The sequence below is a fragment of the Macadamia integrifolia genome, chromosome 3 (assembly GCF_013358625.1).
Source record: "Macadamia integrifolia cultivar HAES 741 chromosome 3, SCU_Mint_v3, whole genome shotgun sequence".
Lineage (NCBI taxonomy): Eukaryota > Viridiplantae > Streptophyta > Magnoliopsida > Proteales > Proteaceae > Macadamia > Macadamia integrifolia.
The window spans coordinates 5,723,001-5,745,050 of NC_056559.1; the positions used below are offsets into that span (position 1 = coordinate 5,723,001).

At 38.9% G+C, this 22,050-nt stretch overlaps 1 protein-coding gene across 2 annotated transcripts in view; it reads right to left on the bottom strand.

Moving 5' to 3' along the window:
- LOC122073767 (cycloartenol synthase) overlaps positions 1-7,648 on the bottom strand; it is a 47,761-nt gene extending 40,113 nt beyond the window's left edge. The window contains exons 1-5 of one of the 2 annotated variants that reach the window (XM_042638396.1): positions 7,086-7,648; positions 5,959-6,144; positions 5,252-5,341; positions 4,928-5,122; positions 4,741-4,825 (exon numbers count right to left, since the gene is read on the bottom strand). In XM_042638396.1, the coding sequence (XP_042494330.1) occupies positions 4,741-4,825; positions 4,928-5,122; positions 5,252-5,341; positions 5,959-6,144; positions 7,086-7,283 (754 nt within the window). In that variant the 5' untranslated portion in view covers positions 7,284-7,648. The remainder of the gene's footprint in view (positions 1-4,740; positions 4,826-4,927; positions 5,123-5,251; positions 5,342-5,958; positions 6,145-7,085) is intronic. The other variant, XM_042638395.1, reaches the window with a different exon arrangement.
- Positions 7,649-22,050: the final 14,402 nt, after the last annotated feature.

Here is a 22,050-nt window from a genome sequence, read left to right on the forward strand (position 1 = left end):
TCCACTATCTTACACATCCCCCTTTCCCTTTGTAAGGGGAAAGTAACACGAATTACTTGAGAACCGTCCTGTATTTGAGTGGCCATCTTCTTCTATCTTTCTTTTTATTGACTTGGTAAGAATTGAAGAAGTTCACACTCAAAAGAAGCTCAATTTTCTATTTGAAGCATATTCCCATTCCACACGGTGAAGACTCCTCTTCCTCGGGACTCTCTTGCAGTACAACACTCTCGATGCTTCCTGTAATTCCATCCATCTCCACAAAGGGAGATTAGATCTTTGTAACGCATTCATGTTCCATATTTATGGGCAGAAGACGATATGCTCTGCGAAGTATTTCTTGCTTTTACCCTATTTGTAGGGTTTGGTCAAGCAATCCAAAGAAGAATCCATCCAAAGATAAAAACCATTTGGGTCTGGGATTGCTTCAAACCACTGCTGAGTAGTTGATTCTGAAAAATGGATTGAAGACTAGGTATTGAAGATGGTACTAGCACAATTTCTGAACTTCCAAGAAGCTTGATTTTTCTTTTTGGGTGGGATTTCAGGAAGAATAAGAAGGGGAAGGGTCAGATGGGGTTGCAAGAAGAAGAAGAAGGATGAGTCGGGGGAGGGGTAGTTGCAGGGGTGATGGTGGCGGGTAGGTGGGGCCAAGTAGTGAGCACGAGGGTACTGCACACAGGAAAGGGGAGAGAGGGTGAGCAGGTCATGTATTTCTAATTAAAGGATGAAATGACATTTCTACCCTTGATTTTGGGAATTATTAGCACATGCTCATTAAAGTTGAGCACAAAAACAAAAATAATTTGTAGCCATAAATTATAAATGACTCTCGACCCTATGGTTTTTGGGTTTTTTCAATTTTTTTTTAAAAAATAGAAACATGCTCTTAAATGATACCAAATGCAAGCAAACTCGTTTTTGTGAGTAAAAATAAAAAATATAAATGATACCAAAGAGGGCCTTAGTCTATTTAAGTTGCTATTGACCAGATAGGGAGTGTTCCTGTCATGGTCTGTTAAGTCATAGAGTTTGTTTTTAATTTAGTTCCTTCCTGGTAATCAGACTTGTACTCATAGTAGGTTTCCTGCTAAAAGTCCATTAGCTATTGTTAATAAGTGTTGGGAGGAGGACCATGATAGCAATATACTGAATTTATCATGGTTCAGCTTCTCTCCTCTTCTGCTTCCATTGTCTCTTTATCGTGCTTCAGCTTATCTCCTCGTATTCTTCCATTGTCTTTTTTTCTTCTTATCTCTCACTCTTCTTCAAGCTTTGCGTGGACTGGTTATTTGTCTCTCTTTTGCTACATGGTATCAGAGCGACTGTAATCAGTTCTTCACTTTCTGGTAAGGCTACTCGATCCAAGTTTGGGGCAGAACAGAGCTCCTGATTCTCGATCCATGCTTGGTGCCAATCAGAGCTTTTGATTCTCGGTAATCATTTTATCCCTACTGCTATGCGACACTCTGTTTGGTGCAGCTTTTTCACATCGACTTTTGGAATTAATACATGTCCTACCGACCAACAGATCTAAGGTTTTAGAGCATTGTCCCCCCTCTATAGTATGTCCTTCGATCCTCCTCTGGCATCCATCTGACACCAGATTTAGCTGCTATTACATATCACCCAAATTCTGGGTTTTTCAAGGTTATCTTTGATATTTTGTGCTGCTGTTCCATGGGTTCTTATCAGATTAGTGCTGCCTTATAGGATTTGTATCCCCTACTACTGTACTACATATCTCCAGGCTTGGAGACCTCTCAGAAGTTGGCAAGTTGCATACCACTTTTTTTTATTAACAAGGCATATTTGCTGGCCAGAAGTGGTATTGATATATTACTTTAATTGTTCCTGATGTGCATGATGGCTGATCCCAAACCTACCTCAAGACAATGTAAATGTCCAGATCACCACTATCAAACTCGATGGAGTTTCTAATTATCTTTTATGGGCTCAGGCAGTTAAGGTTTACATTAATGCTAAAGGGAAGTTGAAGTATCTCACATCTGCACCAACTTCCGTTGATTCCAAAGAACCTTCTATTGATAAAGCCTACGAGGAGTGGATGCATGAGAATGACATCGTATGAAAAAAAATTTAACAGTATGGACCCCCTATTGCCACCAACATCATGTTCCACACTACCGCCAAAAGAGTTTGGGAATATTTAAAGGAAAGCTTCTTCCAGAAGAAGAACATGTCCTGTATTTATGATGTGTATGACAAAAAAAAGTTAACTTCAAAAAAGGGGAAAATCTTTGAATGAGAACTTCAGTGTTTTAAAGGGTATTTATGAGGAGCTCAATATTCATCAGCCCCTTAATACTGATCTGGAACAGTTGAAAATTCAGCAGGTTGAATTTCAAGTTGCAAAGTAATGGCTGGGACAAATTTTATTATCATTCTATTAAACTCCAGTTGCTTTCTAGGAAGAAGTGCCTTTTCTGAATGAGAGCTTCGCCCGTTTTCAGCGTATTGTTACTCCTTCCAAAGCTGACATATCACCCTCTCCTAAGGAAGGTTCTATGTTTGTAGCTAATCATGTCCGAGGTTCAACCTTTTTTGGGAGAGGTTGTGGCTCATGGGAAGGTCAAGGTCGTGGACTCATGGTACAGGTGGTCGCTTTCAGGTGGACACAAAACAGACCTATCCTCCAGACAATGTTCCTTTTGTGGCAATTACAACCATATAGTTGGTACCTTTACGTCTTTTATCCGTTAGTCAACTTACTAAATCTCTTAACTGTTCTGTCACCTTTTATCTGTCAGTCAACTTACTAAATCTCTTAATTGTTCTGTCACCTTCTATCCCTCTTATTCTATTTTTCAGAACCTTCAAACAAGGACAAGCATTCATGATAGATGTGTCTTTTGTTCGGCTCATGGTATGATTCATCAAACGAATTATCGTTATATACACCCCACAAATTGGGGCTGTTGAATGAAAGATTAAACATTTATTGGAGGTTTCTCGGTCTCTCATGATTCATGTGTATGTTCCCACACATTTTTTGATAGATGTGTCTTTTATTCAGCTCATGGTACTCACCTCTTGTTATTTTATTAACCGAATGCCCTTTCCCGTACTAGCTAACCATTCCCTTTTTCTACTTTGTTTCCAAAATCACCTAAATTTTCTTTGTCGTTTTTGGTCGTGTGTGCTTTGTTCATAATTTACAACTTGAGGTTGATAATTTGACTCCTAGAGCTTATCAAGTGTGTTTTTCTTGGTTACTCTAGAACTTAGTAATTGTACAAGTGTTATGATCTTATTCATCAGCAGTTTGTCAGTGCTAATGTTACATTTTTTGAAAAATACTCCATATTTTTCTCTTCCTACAACTAGATTTTCCCTTGACACAGATATTTGTGCACCTCCTATTCCTACTCTTGTGCCTTTTGATGATGCTCCAACTGCTACATTATATGCACCATTGAAAGTGAATCAATGACGTAAGAAGACAGTGAAGTCCACTTCGGTTCTACCTATTTTTATCCCACCATACGATCTGAACCTCTAGTTTAAGCTCCTACTTCATCCCTATCTCTTGATGACTTACCTGTTGCTCTTTGCAAAGATACCCGTTCTTGCACTCAAAAATTCATGAATGCTTATCATAGAGAATTTTATTTCTATATCTCGCCTCCCATCTCCATCACATAACTTTGCCTTCTCCTTATCAACCAACTCTATTCCTAAAACTCATCATAAGGCTTTCTCTCATCCCAGGTGGAAAGTGGCTATTGAAACAAAAATGGATGCCTTGATTTCTCACTAGACATGGACTTTGGTGGATTTCCCTCCAGGAAGGATTTTATGCGGTGTCGTTGGGTGTACGCCGTTAAGTACAATCTAGATGGGTCAGTTGAACGGCTCAAGGCTCATTTGGTTGCAAAGGGTTATACTCAGACCTATGGTGTGGATTAGTTTGAGACCCTCTCTCCTATTGCTTGTCTTAATTCTATCAATGTACTTCCCTTATACAAGTGCATGAGGGATCATGATGACCCAACGATGGATTAGGCAAGTGGTAGGCCCAACCCTAAGATTACTAGTTAGATGGGGCCCAATGTTAGCGAGTTCATGTCTTCTCAAGGGGGTCGAGTCCACACACAGACACCCAAACACTTTTGAGTCCCAGACTGGTAGGGATATTGAGGAAGTTGACTGGTCACATTCCAGTGGCCCCACTCACACACCGCCTCCTTCTATTGCTGGAGATGATGGTGGGAGGTGGTGGAGATAGATATGCAAATCTTCAAGAGGAGTATGAACAGGCAGAGGTGGAGCGTAAGCCTATCAGATTCATAGGAGAGACTCAATTTGATCATGCTGCCCACGATGCCAACCGTGGTGCACATGCCCCACACGTGCAGGTTATACCAGAGGCATGCATCGCAGGTTCAAACCAGATGAGGAGCATGACAATGTTGACATGGAGATATATATTGATGTAGACCAATGGCGAAGAACCAGCCACACCAGCAGTATCCATATTTTCCCCCCATCGAGCCATCATTTCTGGGCCCATATAAACTCCTATGACTAGCTTAAGCCAATAAAAGAAAAGAAAATTCTGGAACTACAATATGATCCATAATACTCCTGATAAAAAAGTAACTCAAGAGTGACAAAAAAATAGCAGCTGACAGAATAGCATTTATTCTTTAAATTTCCACTCTTATCTGATTCCACAAATGAAAAATTATAAGCAAAGAAAGAGTAATTTGGACAAACCTGGATGGAAAGGAATAAGATAAGGTAATAGCCATATCTCTGGAGGCAGCGGATTGTTGCCGGACCATTCAAATACTCCAAGTACCTGTTACCATCAGAGAGGACAATATCAGCTAAAGTATATCTAAAAACCATCGGACATTGGTCCTGCTGAACAATGCAACAAAACAAAGGTTAGTTGTCATACTGAAAGCCACATTTTCCCCCAGGATGTTATTGAAGTTGCACCACCATGGTCCAGAATCCATTTACGTCCTTTCTCCATTGCCCCTTGTCCATCATCAGCTCCTTCACCAAGCAACCTCAACGTAACATAGTTCAAAACCGTACCAAACATGGTGCTTGGGCCCTCAATATGTAAGCCCCAACCCCCATCTTCATTCTATGAATTACATTTCTCAATTGTCAGAAATTTCCATGCATCCATTAACAAGGAATGCATAAAGGCAAAAAAGGAAGAAGAAGCAGCAAATTGAAAAAATGTTGCAAAATTGCAGGAGATTCTTCTTGCCTGATGATTGTAAAGATATCGGCGAATCTCCCGCTGATGTTCTTTTGATGCGACAGCATTTAGTGCTCCTGTGATAGATAATGTAATAACCTGTGCCATCAAAGAGTTAGAAAGCATTACTAATTAAAAGTGTAGAGAACACACACAATAGTGAGTGTCTCTGTTTTGTTTCAAAATACATGTTGGGCCATATAGGGATGCAGCCAACCCGAAGTATTCCGTATGTATCCAGAGGCTAGAGTGGATACATCAGCTTCATGTGGCTCAAATAAAGCAGCCAAACTTAGCAAGGTGGATCACCTGCAAAATCTATTCACACGAATTCATAGATACATACATTTATATTAGGCACGGCTCTGAATCAACCAATGGCAGATTAAGTCATAAAAAAGGTCCACACATAGCCCACATCACCTCAACCAATGTCAATAGAAAAGTTTGAGTTCACCACGTGGTAAAATAAGCCTTGGAAAATGGCAAACAAGTCAATATCATACAGCTAGCCAGATGATTGAGGTCTGCCAGATATTTTAACATGTGGTGAATCCAAAGGATCCCTATCTACCTGAAGCAAGATTGACCTGGTCACCATAAGGCTCAAATCAAGGGCCCATTTAGCCAAGCTTGTCTAGCAGTATGTATAAGCATATACCACTGATACAGACACCATCGTGGGGGGATGGTGATATTTACAGGTGAGCACTTACCAAGCCAGGAACTAGAAACATAGGACCACCATAATCCCCTGACCAATGCCCATCATGTGCCTGGATAGTTGAATAGTAATTGATAGCCCTTCTCAAGGTGGTTGTTACTGCCTCCTCTGTAACATCTGCTGTATCTTTTATTTTGACCTGGGGTAAGTCTATCCTGCAGGGGTTCTCCTTCGCAAACTATATTGTGGAAAAGAAGATGATTAAAAGGGTGCATAGTTTTACCCATTTACATGTTATATGAACTGAAAAGGAATAAACAGATATTTGTCATTTGTCAAGATTTCTCGTAAAATACCAATACCTCAAGGATTAAAAACACTACATGTCTACAAGTTATGAGAATGGTTAATAACTATAAACCATTTGTTTTCCCTTATGCATCCATCAAAGGGTTGTTGTCAACTGGATAAATCATTTGGCAGAAATTTTAATTTGTTTATTGCAGAACCAGGTATCCTAATTCCTTACCCAATTAAACAGAGAGTATTCAAGTCCTACTACGACTAGGAGATAGAAATAACATTCATAATAGGAACAGGATAACAAAAATCGAGTCTGCATTTCATAAACAGCAAGGAATTCTCAAAAAGGACGCGGAATTTCACCAGAATATCAAACTTCCCAGAAAAATTATGAACCCGATGGAGTAAATGGGTGACTGTCAAACCAAGAACCAAAGAAATTTTGGTCAAATCTTTGAAATCTACTTGTCTTATAATTCAGGAAAGACTGATTTCTCTGTCAGTTAACGAGGGTGCGACAGGAACAGTATGCTATTCCGGTCAAAAGAGTATGAATCGCAAGCTTTAATTGAACAGGTGACATAGAAGATCTAAAGAGAACTGGAACTTTAGATCAACACCCAAGCCTGTAACAATGTAAAACATAGAAGAGAATAAAGAGGACTTCAAACTTGATTCTGATATGTCATTTGCCGAGAAACACTAACAAATAACAATGTTTTTAGAGAACTTGAAAACAAAATTGAACCCAATGGAAGTAGAACCGATGGAAATGAGAGAAATGTTTCATTAGGAATCCACCATTACAAAAAAGAATCTTCATGCAGCATAAGAAAACTGAAATTTAAACATTTTTTACAAATCTCCCACTGTTACCTGAAGTCGCATAAGCAGATCTGAACTGTGTTTCTTCTCGAACCGATGCTCCCTGAAATGCTCACGAGCCTTCTCCACCTCCATAAGATCTTCCGCCGTTCCAAGATTGGAATCGAACTCCCAAAATTGCCTCCCAACGTGATTATTTACCGTCCGAAGCCATGAACTCCCTCCTTCAGCGATATTGAGTTTCCACATTACTTATCAAACAACCGCAAATCCAGTGAACACCAATGCCGATGCTTCCGAACAAAAAATCAACTCGAAACAAAGTTCAAAGTCCAAAGAAAAAGTTGAATTAGATAAAATGCAGAGAACGAAAATCCTCGTCTCCACTATCCACAACTAATTACTCCTATTCTCGTATTCAAAACGAAGGAATCATACTATGATCTCGTTATAATAGCTACTGCTCGAATCTTGCCAGGACGATTCTGATTGATGTGAATGTAGCGCCGACCAAGGCGAGGTTCTTCTAAAGGCTCATGAAGCAGTAATTAGTACAATTTAAGCCAGGTAACAAGGTCATTTGAAGCCTACCATGCACTGAATTAGCTCCATTTGACAAAACTAATATGCTGGTACAACAGGTGTCAATCGGTTTGGGATTGGTTATTTGTTATATGGTATCTGTTTGGTTCAACGTAGAGAATGAATAAACCAAAATCGGATTGTATCATTTTATTTCTACTCAATGTGAAAATTGTATGCAGCCATTAAATTGGTGTAGTGAGTATTAGATGATTGAGAGTCCTTTGATATATGTGTTCAGATACTTTCAACCATTCGTTGTTCATCACATCTCATCTCTCGCTACGAAAATATTGATTCATTTTCACCTGTTTTAGTTGGGTACATGAATCAATTGAAATTTTACAAAAAATAAAAAATAAAATAAAAGAAAAAAATCAATTGAAAGAAAAACGACAGAAGAAAAAACAAGTGAGGGGAAAAGACGAAAGATATTATTGAAAAAACTTTAAAATGAAAGTGAAGTGAATGGATTAGAAAAAACTAGTGCATTGTGGGTTATATTGTTATGAGGTTAGAAGTCGCAAAAGGACGTCCTACCCCTATGGATGGATGCTTTAAGCACGTGCTTTTAATGGTGGAATGGCCACGTCACAAAGTAGCTTTCTCCCTATTATTATTATTATTATTGGAAAAGGTTTTTTGAGTTTAAGGCCTACTTTACTCTTTATCACATGAGATTATTATATTAGTTTTTTAAATAAAAAAATGATTGTAAAAATTATTACAAAAGGGTATAGACTATAGATTGTAGACTATAGAGTACCTTGCTTAATCAGAGAACTCTCTCCCTACCAATTTAGTAGAATTAAGGTGTCGGGTATGGGTTAAAGTAAGAAGTGAATGGATTAACTGGGTTAAAACCATTCTTCTTTCTTTAAGGCTGTCGGATTCATTTCCTCTACGTGTCGTGCACCTAAGCCTCTATAGGCCCTCTGTGGGCAATGCACCCTATGGAAAGGATCCGGATCCTATGTACATCTATACTCTTGTTTAAGTTAATAAAATAATTAATTTTGTACAATTTATTTATAAATCTATATAAGTATCGAACGATTTTACCTTAGAAACCAATATATACTATACCAACAAAGATTCCCTTTCTAAATATAAATTATACTAATTATTTTCGATTTAATATGATTTTTATTAATCGTTTTAGTTTGATTCTAAACTGACACCCTTAATATTCACCCAACTGAAGAAGGAAGGGATTCAATCCCCAACTGCAAATCGCTCTCCGACCTCTACTACCAATGTCTGATCTAGTCTCACCTTGAGGTCAATACATGCCCAATCAAGGATTTAGGGGATGGTAACGGTATTGATATTTATCAATATCGGTCAAGATCGGATTAGATCAATGGGTATCGATCGGTTATACCCTTAATTCTTTTTTTTTAAATACTAATTTTTTACTATTTTATCCCTAAAATGATACGGATAACTGATTCGAACTGGCCAAGGATTGAGGATCATCTCAATTGATACCAATTCGATACGATCAATACAACCAATATGAGACGAATACTTGAAACCATGTATCCAATGTTATATTCCCCCACCAAGCATATATCTTGGGTTGGATTTCACTTTTCTTTCCTATAATTAATTTTCTTCTTCGTATGAGTCCTCACACTCCACTCATCATTTCAAAACATTACATCACCATAAATTCATATAAAGTACATACTTTTCTTCACACTCCTCTTCTACTTGATTTCGCCCTTGACTGAAATCCCACCTAGCCTTTATATCTTGGGTTTTAACCTCTTTTGGTTGGTTTTACCACTTTAGATGTCACTTTTGGATCCACTCGAATATTTACATGTAACTTAGCTTTCATCATTGGTCATCATGTCGACTACATTGAAACTGCTTCAAGCTGCCCTCGTGGAATCCATGGACTGAAGAGTGCAGACTCCGGAAAAGATGAAGTCGGGGAGGGACCCCTTGAAGACCCACATCGATATCAAACCCGGCTACACTTCTGGAGATCTTAAATCGACTAGCCCTCATCGAAGATCGTCATACACCATTTATGGCTCAGTCTTGAAGATTGTCATACACCCAAACATGGAAACATGTGGAAAGAGAGAAGCATGATACAAACCGAAAAGGAACCTTCAAACTATTACATTCAAAAGATGGGTAAGTTAGCTTTGTCCTCTCGAATGATACAACTAAGATTACCTAGAAGAGGATCATCACCATAGAAAATCAAATTTATTATAGACTCACAAGCAAAATTAGCTGATGACTTCCTGAAATCATTACCAACAACTCCACAAATTACAGGATCTTTAGGTAATCAGCTTCACAATCAAGGAAGAATCAAAATTAGCATTCCTGTTATTGTTTCCAATAATGCCTCCCCCACCACTAATGTCTGGATTTCCTTTACTTGCACCATCCACATTTAGTTTAACAGTATGAAAGGGAAGGCACCAATATCTAGGAACTAGAGCCTTAACTTGACTAATATGAGGAATTAACTTAAATATCTACAAAATAAGATCATCTCTCCAAGAAAGGGGTGTAGAAAATTTACTGGGATAAGTGATCTCACGAATCCAATCTTTAACTCTCTCAATGATGGTAGATGATGCATGTGAGCCTTCACCATGTCTTCTCCTATTTATTTCTCTCCATAATTACCAAACAATAAATGTTGGCAACAAGCCCGTGATGTACTTGCAAATACCCTTGATACTAGCACGGGACTGCCAATACAGGATCTTATTACTAAGTTCCTGAGTTGAAATAACATCAATGTCCATTGTTCTTCCGAAAAAAATCCCAAACCTTAGAAGCAATTGTTCCCACCAATAAAATATGGTTGTCGTTTCCCTCCAAGTATCCCTACAACAAGAGCATTTAGATGCCAATAAGAAGTGGAGTATCGCCCTAGAACTATAATCCAGCTTAGGCATCTCGTGGTGAAGCCTCCAACTCTAGCGTCTCATGGTGGAGCCTCTAGTTAGGGTGTCTTATAGCCAAGCCTCCAGTTGGGGCATCTTATAGCCAAGCCTCTAGCTCAAGCAACTGAAGAAAGAGCCTCCAGCTCGGGCGTCTCAAGGCGATGACACCTTTGGCTAACCCCAACAATTAAGGTGCGATCCCAGAAATCCCGCGTCGTCAGCTCAACAGATCCTCTCATCAGCTCATTGAATCCTCAATCGACTGTAACTTTTGTTGTGCAAGGAAATGAATTAGTTGGGAGATTTACTCAACTAAAGACTCTTTAAATAGAGACTCCATATCTAGACTAGGAGCACAAATTCAGGTATGATTTCCTATTAAAACTCTACCCCTTTATCAAAACTGAAATATCATTGGAATCTCCTACTAGGGCAAGGAATTCATTTCCTTATTGAACACTTGCCAAGTACAAGACTCTCCATAAATAACCACGATCCACTTCCTATAACTACCATGGTAAGCCCCAAAAAAGGGGGATCGATTCTTTTTACTTGAAATTACTTGTTACAAGTCTTCGGATATAGCACCAGAGAGTGCCCCTGTTGGATTAGCTCGACGCTCTCTCTTGTTTGTTCTTTTGTGCAGGTACTGCATGGAATCACTGTTTCAGCTTGGAAGTGCCTTGATCCAATTTCACTGCATCACTTCCCGTTCTGCTCTATTTTTTAAAGAATTTGATGTGTTCTGATTATGATGTATTTTAATTGAGCATTTTGATTCAAGATCAATGATAAAAGTGACTATACAATGTGATTTTCTCTTATTTGCAAATTATGAGATCATATGCATAAAATATGCTAAATGTGATCAATTCACATGTGATCAAGAGCAAGATGGGAAGAAGTTTCACTAAAGCAATCAAGGGCAAATGAGAAATTTCACTTCAAATTATAAATTTGACCAAGAGATTGAGCAACAAAGAAGATTCAGACACGGGAGGACTTGCGCAAGTGTAGAGGCATGATGATAATTTTGAAAGATGAGTTCATCGAAACATATTGGATATTGGGCTCGTCGCATTCGTAATTTAAAATAATGCATCTTTAATTCTCTATTCGACTCAATCTGAGGTCAGGATGGAAAGATATAACCGAAAAATCATTTTGGGCTAAGTTGAATTTTAAAATTTATAAATTACTTCTATAATCTCTCACTCCTCTCTCTCTTATATATAACACTGTCTCTCCCATTCCTATTTCCTCTTAGTTTCCTTCTTTCATTCGGACATGGGAGGACTTGCGCAAGTATAGGAGCATGATGGTAATTTTAAAGATGATGAGTTCACCGGAACATATTGGATATTGGGCTCGTCATGATCGTAACTTAAAATGATGCATCTTTAATTCTTGATCGGTTCGAGTCAATCCGGGGTCAGGATGGAGAGATATAGCCGAAAAATCGTTTTGGGCTAAGTTAGAATTTAAGTTGAATTTTAAAATTTATAAATTAATTCTATAATCTCTCTCTCCTCTTTCTCCTATACTTAACACACTCTCTCCTATTCTCATTTCCTCTTGGTTTCCTTCTTTCTTTCCTTCTTTTCTTTTCTTACAAGTATTCTCTTACCTATTTGGTTTCTATCTCCTCATCCTTATCTTGCAAGTATCTCTTCTTTTCCTAAAATTACTTTTAATACACTCTCCTTAACTTATATATAGGGACCTAATTCACAACTTGAGAATTACAAATTTTTGAAAAACTTTTTCTTTTCTCTTGAGTTGTAAGTAAAGATTGAAGTTGAAATTTGAAATTTTTAAGCTTGGATTTTACAGTAGATATTCAGTAAAGTATTTCTTTTTTATTCTCTTTTTAATTTCAGATTTAATTTTATATAACGTCTTGTCCATCTTCTAGTTATTTTTCATCTTTCTTTATCCACATAGTTAACCAAATCTTGCAACTTGGGGATTGGATGAAACCATGAGATGAAGAGCAACTTGTAAGCAATTGATGTCCGCTTTCTTAATTCCATATAACCAAAATCCTATTGCAAAGTCAAAATTATGTATGCTATTGATTACCTTTTATATGCATAATTGCCAACTTCTAATATAATCTTGCTTATAATCTAATACTATGTATATGTCAAATAACTTATAGGACATATTAAATTAAAAAGTCCAAATTCCCTATTGACACATTCAAGCATGCGATATAGGGGTAGATTGTTTGTAGATTGTTCTTAAATCTCATGGTAGATTCTAATTTCTAAGTGTTTTCCCACATCATAATTTCACGCCTCTCTAGTGCTTGCATAATTTTATGTTCATTAATTCATTATAACTGTAATCTTAGGTTCACTTTATTATTGCATGTTTAATTTAATTCCAGAGTTAATTATTATCTTTCACCATTGTTAGCTTAATTTATTTTAATTTATGATAACCCCATTAGTTAGTACATTCTACCTAAGTGCTTCCTCACATCATAATTTCACACCTCTCTAGTACTTGCATAATTTTAGGTTCATTAATTCATTCTAACTGTAATCTTAGGTTTACTTTATTATTGCATGTTTAATTTAATTCCATAGTCAATTATTGTCTTTCACCATTGTTAGCTTAATTTATTTTAATTTGTGACAACTTCATTAGTTAATACATTCTACCTAAATGCTTCCCTACATCATAATTTCACACCTCTAGTGCTTGCATAATTTTAGGTTCATTAATTCATTCTAACTGTAATCTTAGGTTCACTTTATTATTGCATGTTTAATTTAATTCCAGAGTTAATTATTGTCTTTCACCATTGTTAGCTTAATTTATTTTAATTTGTGACAACCCCATTAGTTAGTACATTCTACCTAGGTTAGAACTGAATTTTCTATAGAGCTCACCTCCATATGATCTACCCTTAACTACACACGACCCGTTGCACTTGCGGTATTACTTTATACCTCAATCAAATTCCATCTCTAGATTGAGTTGACCGCTGTCCCAAGAGATTGCTTCTCGGAATCCTTAATTTCCAATGCCACCAGATCCATCGGTAGGGTCCTTAATTTGCATACAACTCTACTAGGAACAATTCAATCTACCTTCCTTCTCTGCTCGTGTTAAGGTGTTGTAACCCCAGGAGAAGACCTGTCTCAAAATATTTAAAAATAAATAATTCTAAAGGCATATCATCACTTGTTCCAATTCATTATGAAACTTTCTTTGTCTGCACCTTGTGTGGTTGTTTTACCCATCTGCGCAAAAAATTGTATGGGTTTCAAATCTAAAAAACTTCTCTCCCTGATGCAAGAAAAGTGTAAATTTTTTTGCCAAAAATCCAATTTCACGTTGCTCTGAGTTTCTAACCCTCCCCTTCACAAACACTAATGCTAGACCATCTTTTGCAACACCAAAATTGGAACCTAGCAAATCAAGGTGATTATCTACCTCTATCTTTAGCAGTTCAACCCCCCCCCCCAAAGAAAAAAATCATCCATATATCAGTTGGAACCCGCCCCATCATCCACAGTTCGCTTAGAACCAACGAGGACTGAACCTTCCACTGTATCTGTGGAAAATTACTTTTCTTGCTCAACCGGACACCCTTCTTCCATGTCTCACCTTGATCCTAATCCAGAAACTGCAGAAGTTGAGACTCCAATTGTATGTGATGCCTCAGTTAATCAATAATCTGGTATTTTTTCCTCCCCTTCCTGACATCTTTCCAATTTCATCCCCTATTGCCCCCCTTGTGAATACTCTTGGCCCCACCAACGCCTCCGTTTTCACCATTGCCAATGAGCTCATTTTATGGCCAAGTGATACCTTGGATGCAAAGATTGACCCCAGTACCCCTACTCCACCACTTCCTCTTGATGATGATTTGGGATTCTCACCGACCATTATCGTTTCTTTGGTAAACCCTTTTCCCCTCCCCAAGAATGTAACATTCCTTTATACAAAACATGTGAAAATCGTCTATAGCCGCTGTATTGGTGCAATAAGCATCAGGTAGATGGGAGCTCCTTAGGGTGCGCACCCAGATGCTCTCAATTGTCCGACGCTCACTACAAGGATGTGGACTCATTCAAAACACCTATCTCCAAGACCTCCCCATCTAGTTTGCTTCACTCTGACCCTACACTCCTTCTGCCAAATCCGGACTACTCATCTAAAATAGACCCCCTGTAAGATCAAACACCAAGAAACATGAATAATAAAGAGATAATAGATCCGTACGACACAGAGATTTAACGAGGTTCACACACCAGGGTGGTGTGCTACGTCCTCGGGCAAAGAAGAAGATGATTCACAATGCAGAAGAGAAATTACACCCTAGCAGTGGCGAGGAAAAACTCGCCCTGAAATCCTAGTTCGAAAAACCCCCCAAAATACAATGACTTTCTCAATAAGCAACAGTACATTATATATACTCCAAATCGTGGGTCGACCCATCAGGTCACGGTCAATCCAGTCGAACCACGCCCCCGCACCCCTATACGAGATCAGTGATGGGCTCCAGGCTTGGGCCTATCGGCCCAACCCCTCTGCTTCCATCACAGATCTCAAAAAATTTTCCATTCGGGTCACCACCAAAATATGTCGGATCGGATCAATCTTCAAAACAGGTCAAGAATTCGAGATAAACTTAACAAATCTCCACCTTGGCTTGAATTCTCCTCCAACAGATAAACAAATAGCTAATATCTTCATCTTCTCCAATTGCCCTCCAAAGGGCTGAACTCAAACACGACAAACACCAAGTAAGTTCAAGCAATGCTCGAACTTACCAACCCATAAAGGCTTAGTCAACATATCAGCTGGATTGTCTTCAGTACCAATCTTCAACACTTGAATATTACCTTGAGCAATTATCTCTTTTATGAAATGATACCGAACATCAATGTGCTTTGTCCTCTCATGATACATTGGATCTTTAGTCAAGTGAATAGCACTCTGGCTATCTCAATGGACAAGAGTCACCCTATGATCCATGCTGAGTTCTCCCAACACACCTCTAAGCCAAATAGCTTCTTTAATTGCCTCAATCACTGCCATATACTCTGCTTCAGTAGTAGATAATGCAACTGTAGCCTGTAAAGTAGCTTTCGAATTAACCGTACTTCCTCCAAGAGAGCCTGTGAGTGACATCCTCTTGTCAAGATCACCTGTATAATCTGAATCAATATAACCAGATAAACCATCACCATTCCTCCCAAACTCCAAACAAACACCAGAGGTCCCTTTCAAGTACCTAAGTATCCACTTCACTGCTTCCAAATGAGCTTTACCTGGACATGACAAATATTTGTTCACCACACTGACAGCTTGTGAAATGTCAGGACGAGTGCAAACCATAGCATACATAACGGAGCCAACTGCACTAGAGTATGGAACACGTGACATGTACTCCACCTCTTCATCTGTCTTAGGTGATAGAGCAGTTGAAAGTCTAAAATGAGATGCAAAAGGAGTAGTTACAAGTTTGGCATCTTTTATGCCAAAACGATTCAATACCTTCTCAGTGTACTTTTGTTGAGATAGCCACATCTTCCCTGCTTTTTTATCCCTCTTGATCTCCATACTAAGGATCTTTCTTGCTGCCCCCAAATCTTTTATCTCAAATTCAGAACTTAATTGTTCCTTCAACCTATTAACCTCATTCATATCTTTTGTTGCAATCAACATATCATCAACATAAAGCAACAAATATATGAATGACCCATCAGAGAGCTTTCTGAAATAAAAACAACAGTCATATTGACACCTGGAGTATCCAAAACTAGTCATAACTGAATCAAACCTTTTATACCACTGTCTAGGAGACTGTTTCAAACCATATAGGGACTTCTTCAACAAGCATACATGGTCCTCCTTACCTTCAATAACAAACCCTTCAGTTTGATGCATATAAATCTGTTCTTCTAGTTCACCATGCAAGAATGATGTTTTCACATCAAGTTGCTCTAACTCCAAATCATGCATAGCAACTAAAGCAAGTAGGACACGAATAGAACTATGCTTAACAACAGGTGAGAAAACATTATTAAAATCAATTCCTTATACCTGACTGTAGCCCTTTGCAACCAAACATTCCTTGTACCTAGCATCTTCAACACCTGAGGTAGATTCCTTCTTCTTGAAGACTCATTTGCAACCAACAATTTTCTTCCCTGTTCTCAGCTTCACAAGCTCCCAAGTCTGATTTTTATGAAGAGATTCCATCTCCTCATTCATGGCAATCAACCATTTTGTAGAATCAATTGTAGCAACAACTTTAGAATATGTTGCAGGCTCACTATTTTCAATTGTATCTACAACAGACAATGCATAAACAACAAATTCAGCATGCCCATACTTTTGTGGCTGTCTAATATTCCTCCTTGGTCTATCCTTGGCAATACTGTTCCGCTCTTCTTCTTGATTCTCTTGAGCATCATCTCCTTCAGTAAAAGTAGGTAGCTGGACTAAAGTAGATTATGCTTTGTTTGAAGATGAACCACCAATTTCAAACTCCACATTCTCTCTAGATTTTTCTTGACCTTCATCACAATGAATAGGAGCTTCTTTCCTAAGATGCAACATAGCAGATTCATCAAAAGTAACATCTCTACTAATAAAAAATTTTGGAGACTTTGGATCAGGACACCACAACCTATATCCTTTCACTCCAGATCCATACCCAAGAAAAATACATTTCTTAGCCCTAAGTTCCAACTTTTCTTCATTTACATGTGCATAAGTAGGACATTCAAATACTTTTAAATTTGAGTAGTCTGCAGGTTTACCTGACCAAACTTCTTCTGGAGTCTTGCATTCAATAGTTATGCAAGGAGATTGATTCACCAACAAGGTTGTTGTGTTAACTACTTCTGCCCAGAACTCCTTGCCCAATCCTGCATTCGATAACATGCACCTTACCTTTTCTAACAAAGTTCTATTCATACGCTCTACAATACCTTCATTTTTACAGAACTCATTAAAGTCACCTTCACAAAACTCCAGGCCATTATCGGTTCTCAACCTTTTAATTTGTTTCCCGATATGCTTCTCAAGCAAATTCTTCCACTGTTTGAAAATGACAAATACTTCATTTTTGTGCTTCAAGAAATAGACCCAAACCTTCCTAGAGAAATCATCAATGAAAGTAAGCAAGTATCTTACACTAGCCCCCTTTGAAGCAACCCCGGAGGGCCCCCATAGGTCTGAATGAATGTAGTCCAAAGTTCGCTTGGTCCTGTAAATAGCAGTACTGAAACTAACTCTTTTCTGCTTCCCAAACACACAATGCTTACAGAACTCCATTGCTCCTATACTCTGACCACACAACAAACCCCTTTTACTTAATGATGCCATCCCTCTTTCACTCATATGGCCTAACCTCATTTACCATAAATTTGTGACATCTGATTCAAACATAGATGATGAAGCTGCTGCAACAGACCCAGTGACTGTAGTACCCTGCAACACATACAAACTGCCAACCTTGATTCCTTTCATCAATAAGAGAACACCCTTGCTGATCTTCATGACTCCACCTTCAACTGTATACTTGCACCCATTTGAATCAAAAGTGCCTAAACTGATGAGTTTCTTCTTCAAATCAGGGACATGCCTGAAATTAGACAAGGTTCTGACAATGCCATTATACATCTTGATATTGATCGTTCCCATTCCAATAGTCTTACAAGAAGCATTATTTCCCATCAACGCAACTCCACCTTGAACTGATTCGTATGTGGAGAACCATTCATGATTGGGACACATATGGTAGGAACAACCAGAGTCAAGAATCCATTCATCCTGTGATCTAAATTTATCATCAGTCACCAAAAGCATATCAGACTCACTCTCATTTTCAGGAATACTAGCTTCTGTATAATCATTTCTTTTCTATTGATTTTGAGCAACACCACCTGCCTTCTGCTTGTTTAAAAGCTTATAGCATTTAGATTTAATATGCCCATTTTTCTTATAGTAATTGCAGGTTAAATTCTTGTGCTTAGATTTTGATCTAACCTTCTTTTTGTCACCACCTGAACCCCTTTCATTCGTTCTCCCTCTAGCTACCAAACCAACACCATCAGATTTATTGGTAGATGTCAACTTATCATCAATCTTCTGCTTGCTTTGCAGATTCGTTTTGACATCCTCAATAGAGATTGTCTCTCTACCATAAATCATAGTACCCCTAAAATGTTTATAAGATGGAGGCAGAAAACATAACAATAATAGGGCCAAATCTTCATCGTCTAGTTTAACATCTATCATTTTCAAATCAGTAACAATAGAATTGAACTTAGATATGTGGGATTTAATAGAAGTACCTTCACCCATATGAAGGGTGTACAGTTGTTGCTTCAATCTCAACCTATTGGTGAGGGATTTGGTGAGGTAGAGGTTTTCTAACTTCACCCATAACTCTGCAGCCGTTTTCTCTGAGAGAACTTCCTGTAGAACATCATTTGAAAGACACAACTGAATAACTGAAAGGGCTTTATCATCCAAATCGTTCCAATCATCATCGGACATAGTTACAGGTTTCTTCGCCTTATCAAATAGGATTTTCTTCAAACCCTGCTGCGTGAGAACAACCATCATTCAAACCTACCATAAACTAAAACTGATGTTGCCGTTGAACCTATCAATATCATATTTCGTTGAAGCCATGGATCAAAGTAACCCAGAGCTCTGATACTAGTTTGTAAGATCAAACACTAAGAAATACGAATAATAAAGAGACAATAGATCCGTACGACACAGAGATTTAATGAGGTTCACACACCAGGGTGGTGTGCTACATCCTCGGGCGAAGAAGAAGATGATTCACTATATAGAAGAGAAATTACACCCTAGTAATGGCGAGAAAAAACTAGCCCTGAAACCCTAGCTCGAAAAATGCCCTCAAAATACAATGACTTTCTCAACAAGCAACAATACATTATATATAATCCAAATCGCGGGTCGACCCATCGGGTCACAGTGGTTTCCGATCGAACCATGCCCCCGCACCCCCATACGAGATCAGTGATGGGCTCCAGGCTTGGGCCTATCGGCCCAACCCCTCTGCTTCCATCACAAATCTCAAAAAATCTCTCATTCGGGTCACCACCAAAATATGTCGGATCGGGTCAATCTTCAAAACAGGTCAAGAATTCGAGACAAACTTAACACCCCCCGTTAACACAGAATTTACCATCAATGCCTTTGAGTACCCAGACCTTTTGATCCTATTGATCTCATCCACCTAGACCCTCTACTCGCCGCATCACTTTCCATTCCCCAATCTGGTTCTGGAACTGCCCCACCCAATCTTATTCAAACTATTCTTCTTTCTAAGCTATATCTTTGAACTTTACTTCCACCCCTTCAGATCCACCACCACCACCAGCTACAACCTGTTTCCCAGATGTCAACCCTCACCCTGATAGTTCCCTCCATATGGACTCTTCTCAAGAGGAACAAACCAACCCCAAAGGAGAAAGAACCTGCTAAAGTTCAACATGAGCAGCTTCCCTCAAGGGACCGAGAGATAACAAGGATTTAGAGGATTTCAATATTTCTCATGTGTCTATGGCTGAGATTGCAGAATTAAAAGATTTGTCATCTGAAGTGATTCACCGGTCCAGCTTACGCCGATTAAAGGGAAAAAAATTGAGTAATTGGGTATGTGAACTCAAGACAGAGAAGGAACACCACAATTCTTGACAGAAGTGGAGAGCCATCTACTTTAGTGAGGAATCTGGCAAAGGAAAGGAGAGAAGGGAGACATAGGATCTTTGTAATTTGGTAACTGAAAAAATTCAAAATTTCATCTCTTTTTCTGCATTTTCTGTATTATTTTTTGCTTGTTCTCCCTCAGTGCCAAAGCTATAAGGCGGGCTTCTTTTTATATTTTTTTTTAAGTTTACTTTTTCATTTGTAACACGAAGATCTTAGCTAGAATGTAAGGGGTATCCACTCCAAAAATACCAAGCTTGCTCTTAGGAACCATTTCCTTAAGCACTTGCCTGATCTTATGTTCCTGTCTGAAACCAAATTATATGATTTAGATAACTCTATTTTACTGAGAGAATTGAGATCCCTCAAGACCCCTGTCTTCTAAAAAAAGCTTGGGGAAGAAAGGACTCATTCTAGGACAATATGATCTAGCTATTACTGACTCTCTGGTTTTTAAGAATTTCTTTTCCCTTTTCTTCTATAATAAGATTTACGACCAGTCTTGGTGCCTCATCTGTGTATATGCCCCTCTATCGAGCACTAGAGCCTCTTTATGGGAATCTCTGTAGGAATATTTACACTGTTTCTGTTCCCTTTCTTATTATTGGAGATTGTAATGAAGTAATCATCGGCAATAATAAACTGGGATGGATACCTGTTGTCACACCCCATTCTCACTGAACCGGGCCAGTGACCGGGTTAACACCGATTAACCCAAACCTGCCAGGATCATCTGATACTGTATTCCACCACAGCATACACACAACTAATAAAACTTATCAGATCAGCGGAAGACTAAGTTTTACCTGTGAATAATCCCATAATACTTGATACCTGAATTGTGATACAATAGTTATATACATGTGGGCCCGAAGGCATGATATTTACACAATAAAGGTACAATTCACATATCAAGTACATAAAGGAAACCATCAAAATAATCAGAGTACACAGCTCGGCTCGGTATCAAAGGCTAGAGCTCAGCTCGGCATCAAGGGTTGAGCCCAGCTCGGCATCACATGGTAGAGCTCAGCTCGGCCTCAAAAGTGGAGCTCAGCTCGACATCAGAACTGCGGTCCCACAGCACAACTCTCGCATGAGCAGTCAATGCCGTGCTCTAACTCCTCAGGGGCCCACCAGTCCTCTTCAGGGAACTCGATTGTGGGACCCACCCCGTGCTCCTCAGATGTATGACCTGCAAAATCATCTAAAAAAATGGTACCCGCAGGATGAGCTCACTAGCTCAGTAAGTGGTAAGATGGACCACACAGCAGTCCACACATCAAAACACAATCATATGCACTACATGCCATGCAATACATTTTAAATCACATCCACCTAAGCAACATTACTAAGTCTTCGGTTTAGTGCTACTACAGCCACAGTGCGCGTATACTCCGGGTACGAGCCACGAACTCCATCCCGTGATACGCCCATAGGGCTGTCGGAGAAGGCCCACCATGAGTACTTGAAAAAGTAAAAACATGCCGACCACCGGCTCTCAACAGAAATGTAAATGACTGAAATTAAAGGTGCTGACTCCAGCAATTTAAAAGCAGTACGATTGGCCCTCTTGAATATACCACCGGGGTTGCCGACTGTCCTAATGACCGGTGGGCGTTATGTCTAACCGCCACAGTGACCCGATAACTGCGACCACTGCTTCCCCCCAAATGGTAACCCAACACCTTAACCCCTGTTGGGAAGGGTCGTAGCACGGGATGGTGAAAATCCTAAACCGCATGCTCCTATATGACAATAGTACGATTGCATAGTGCCATCACGTCCCATAC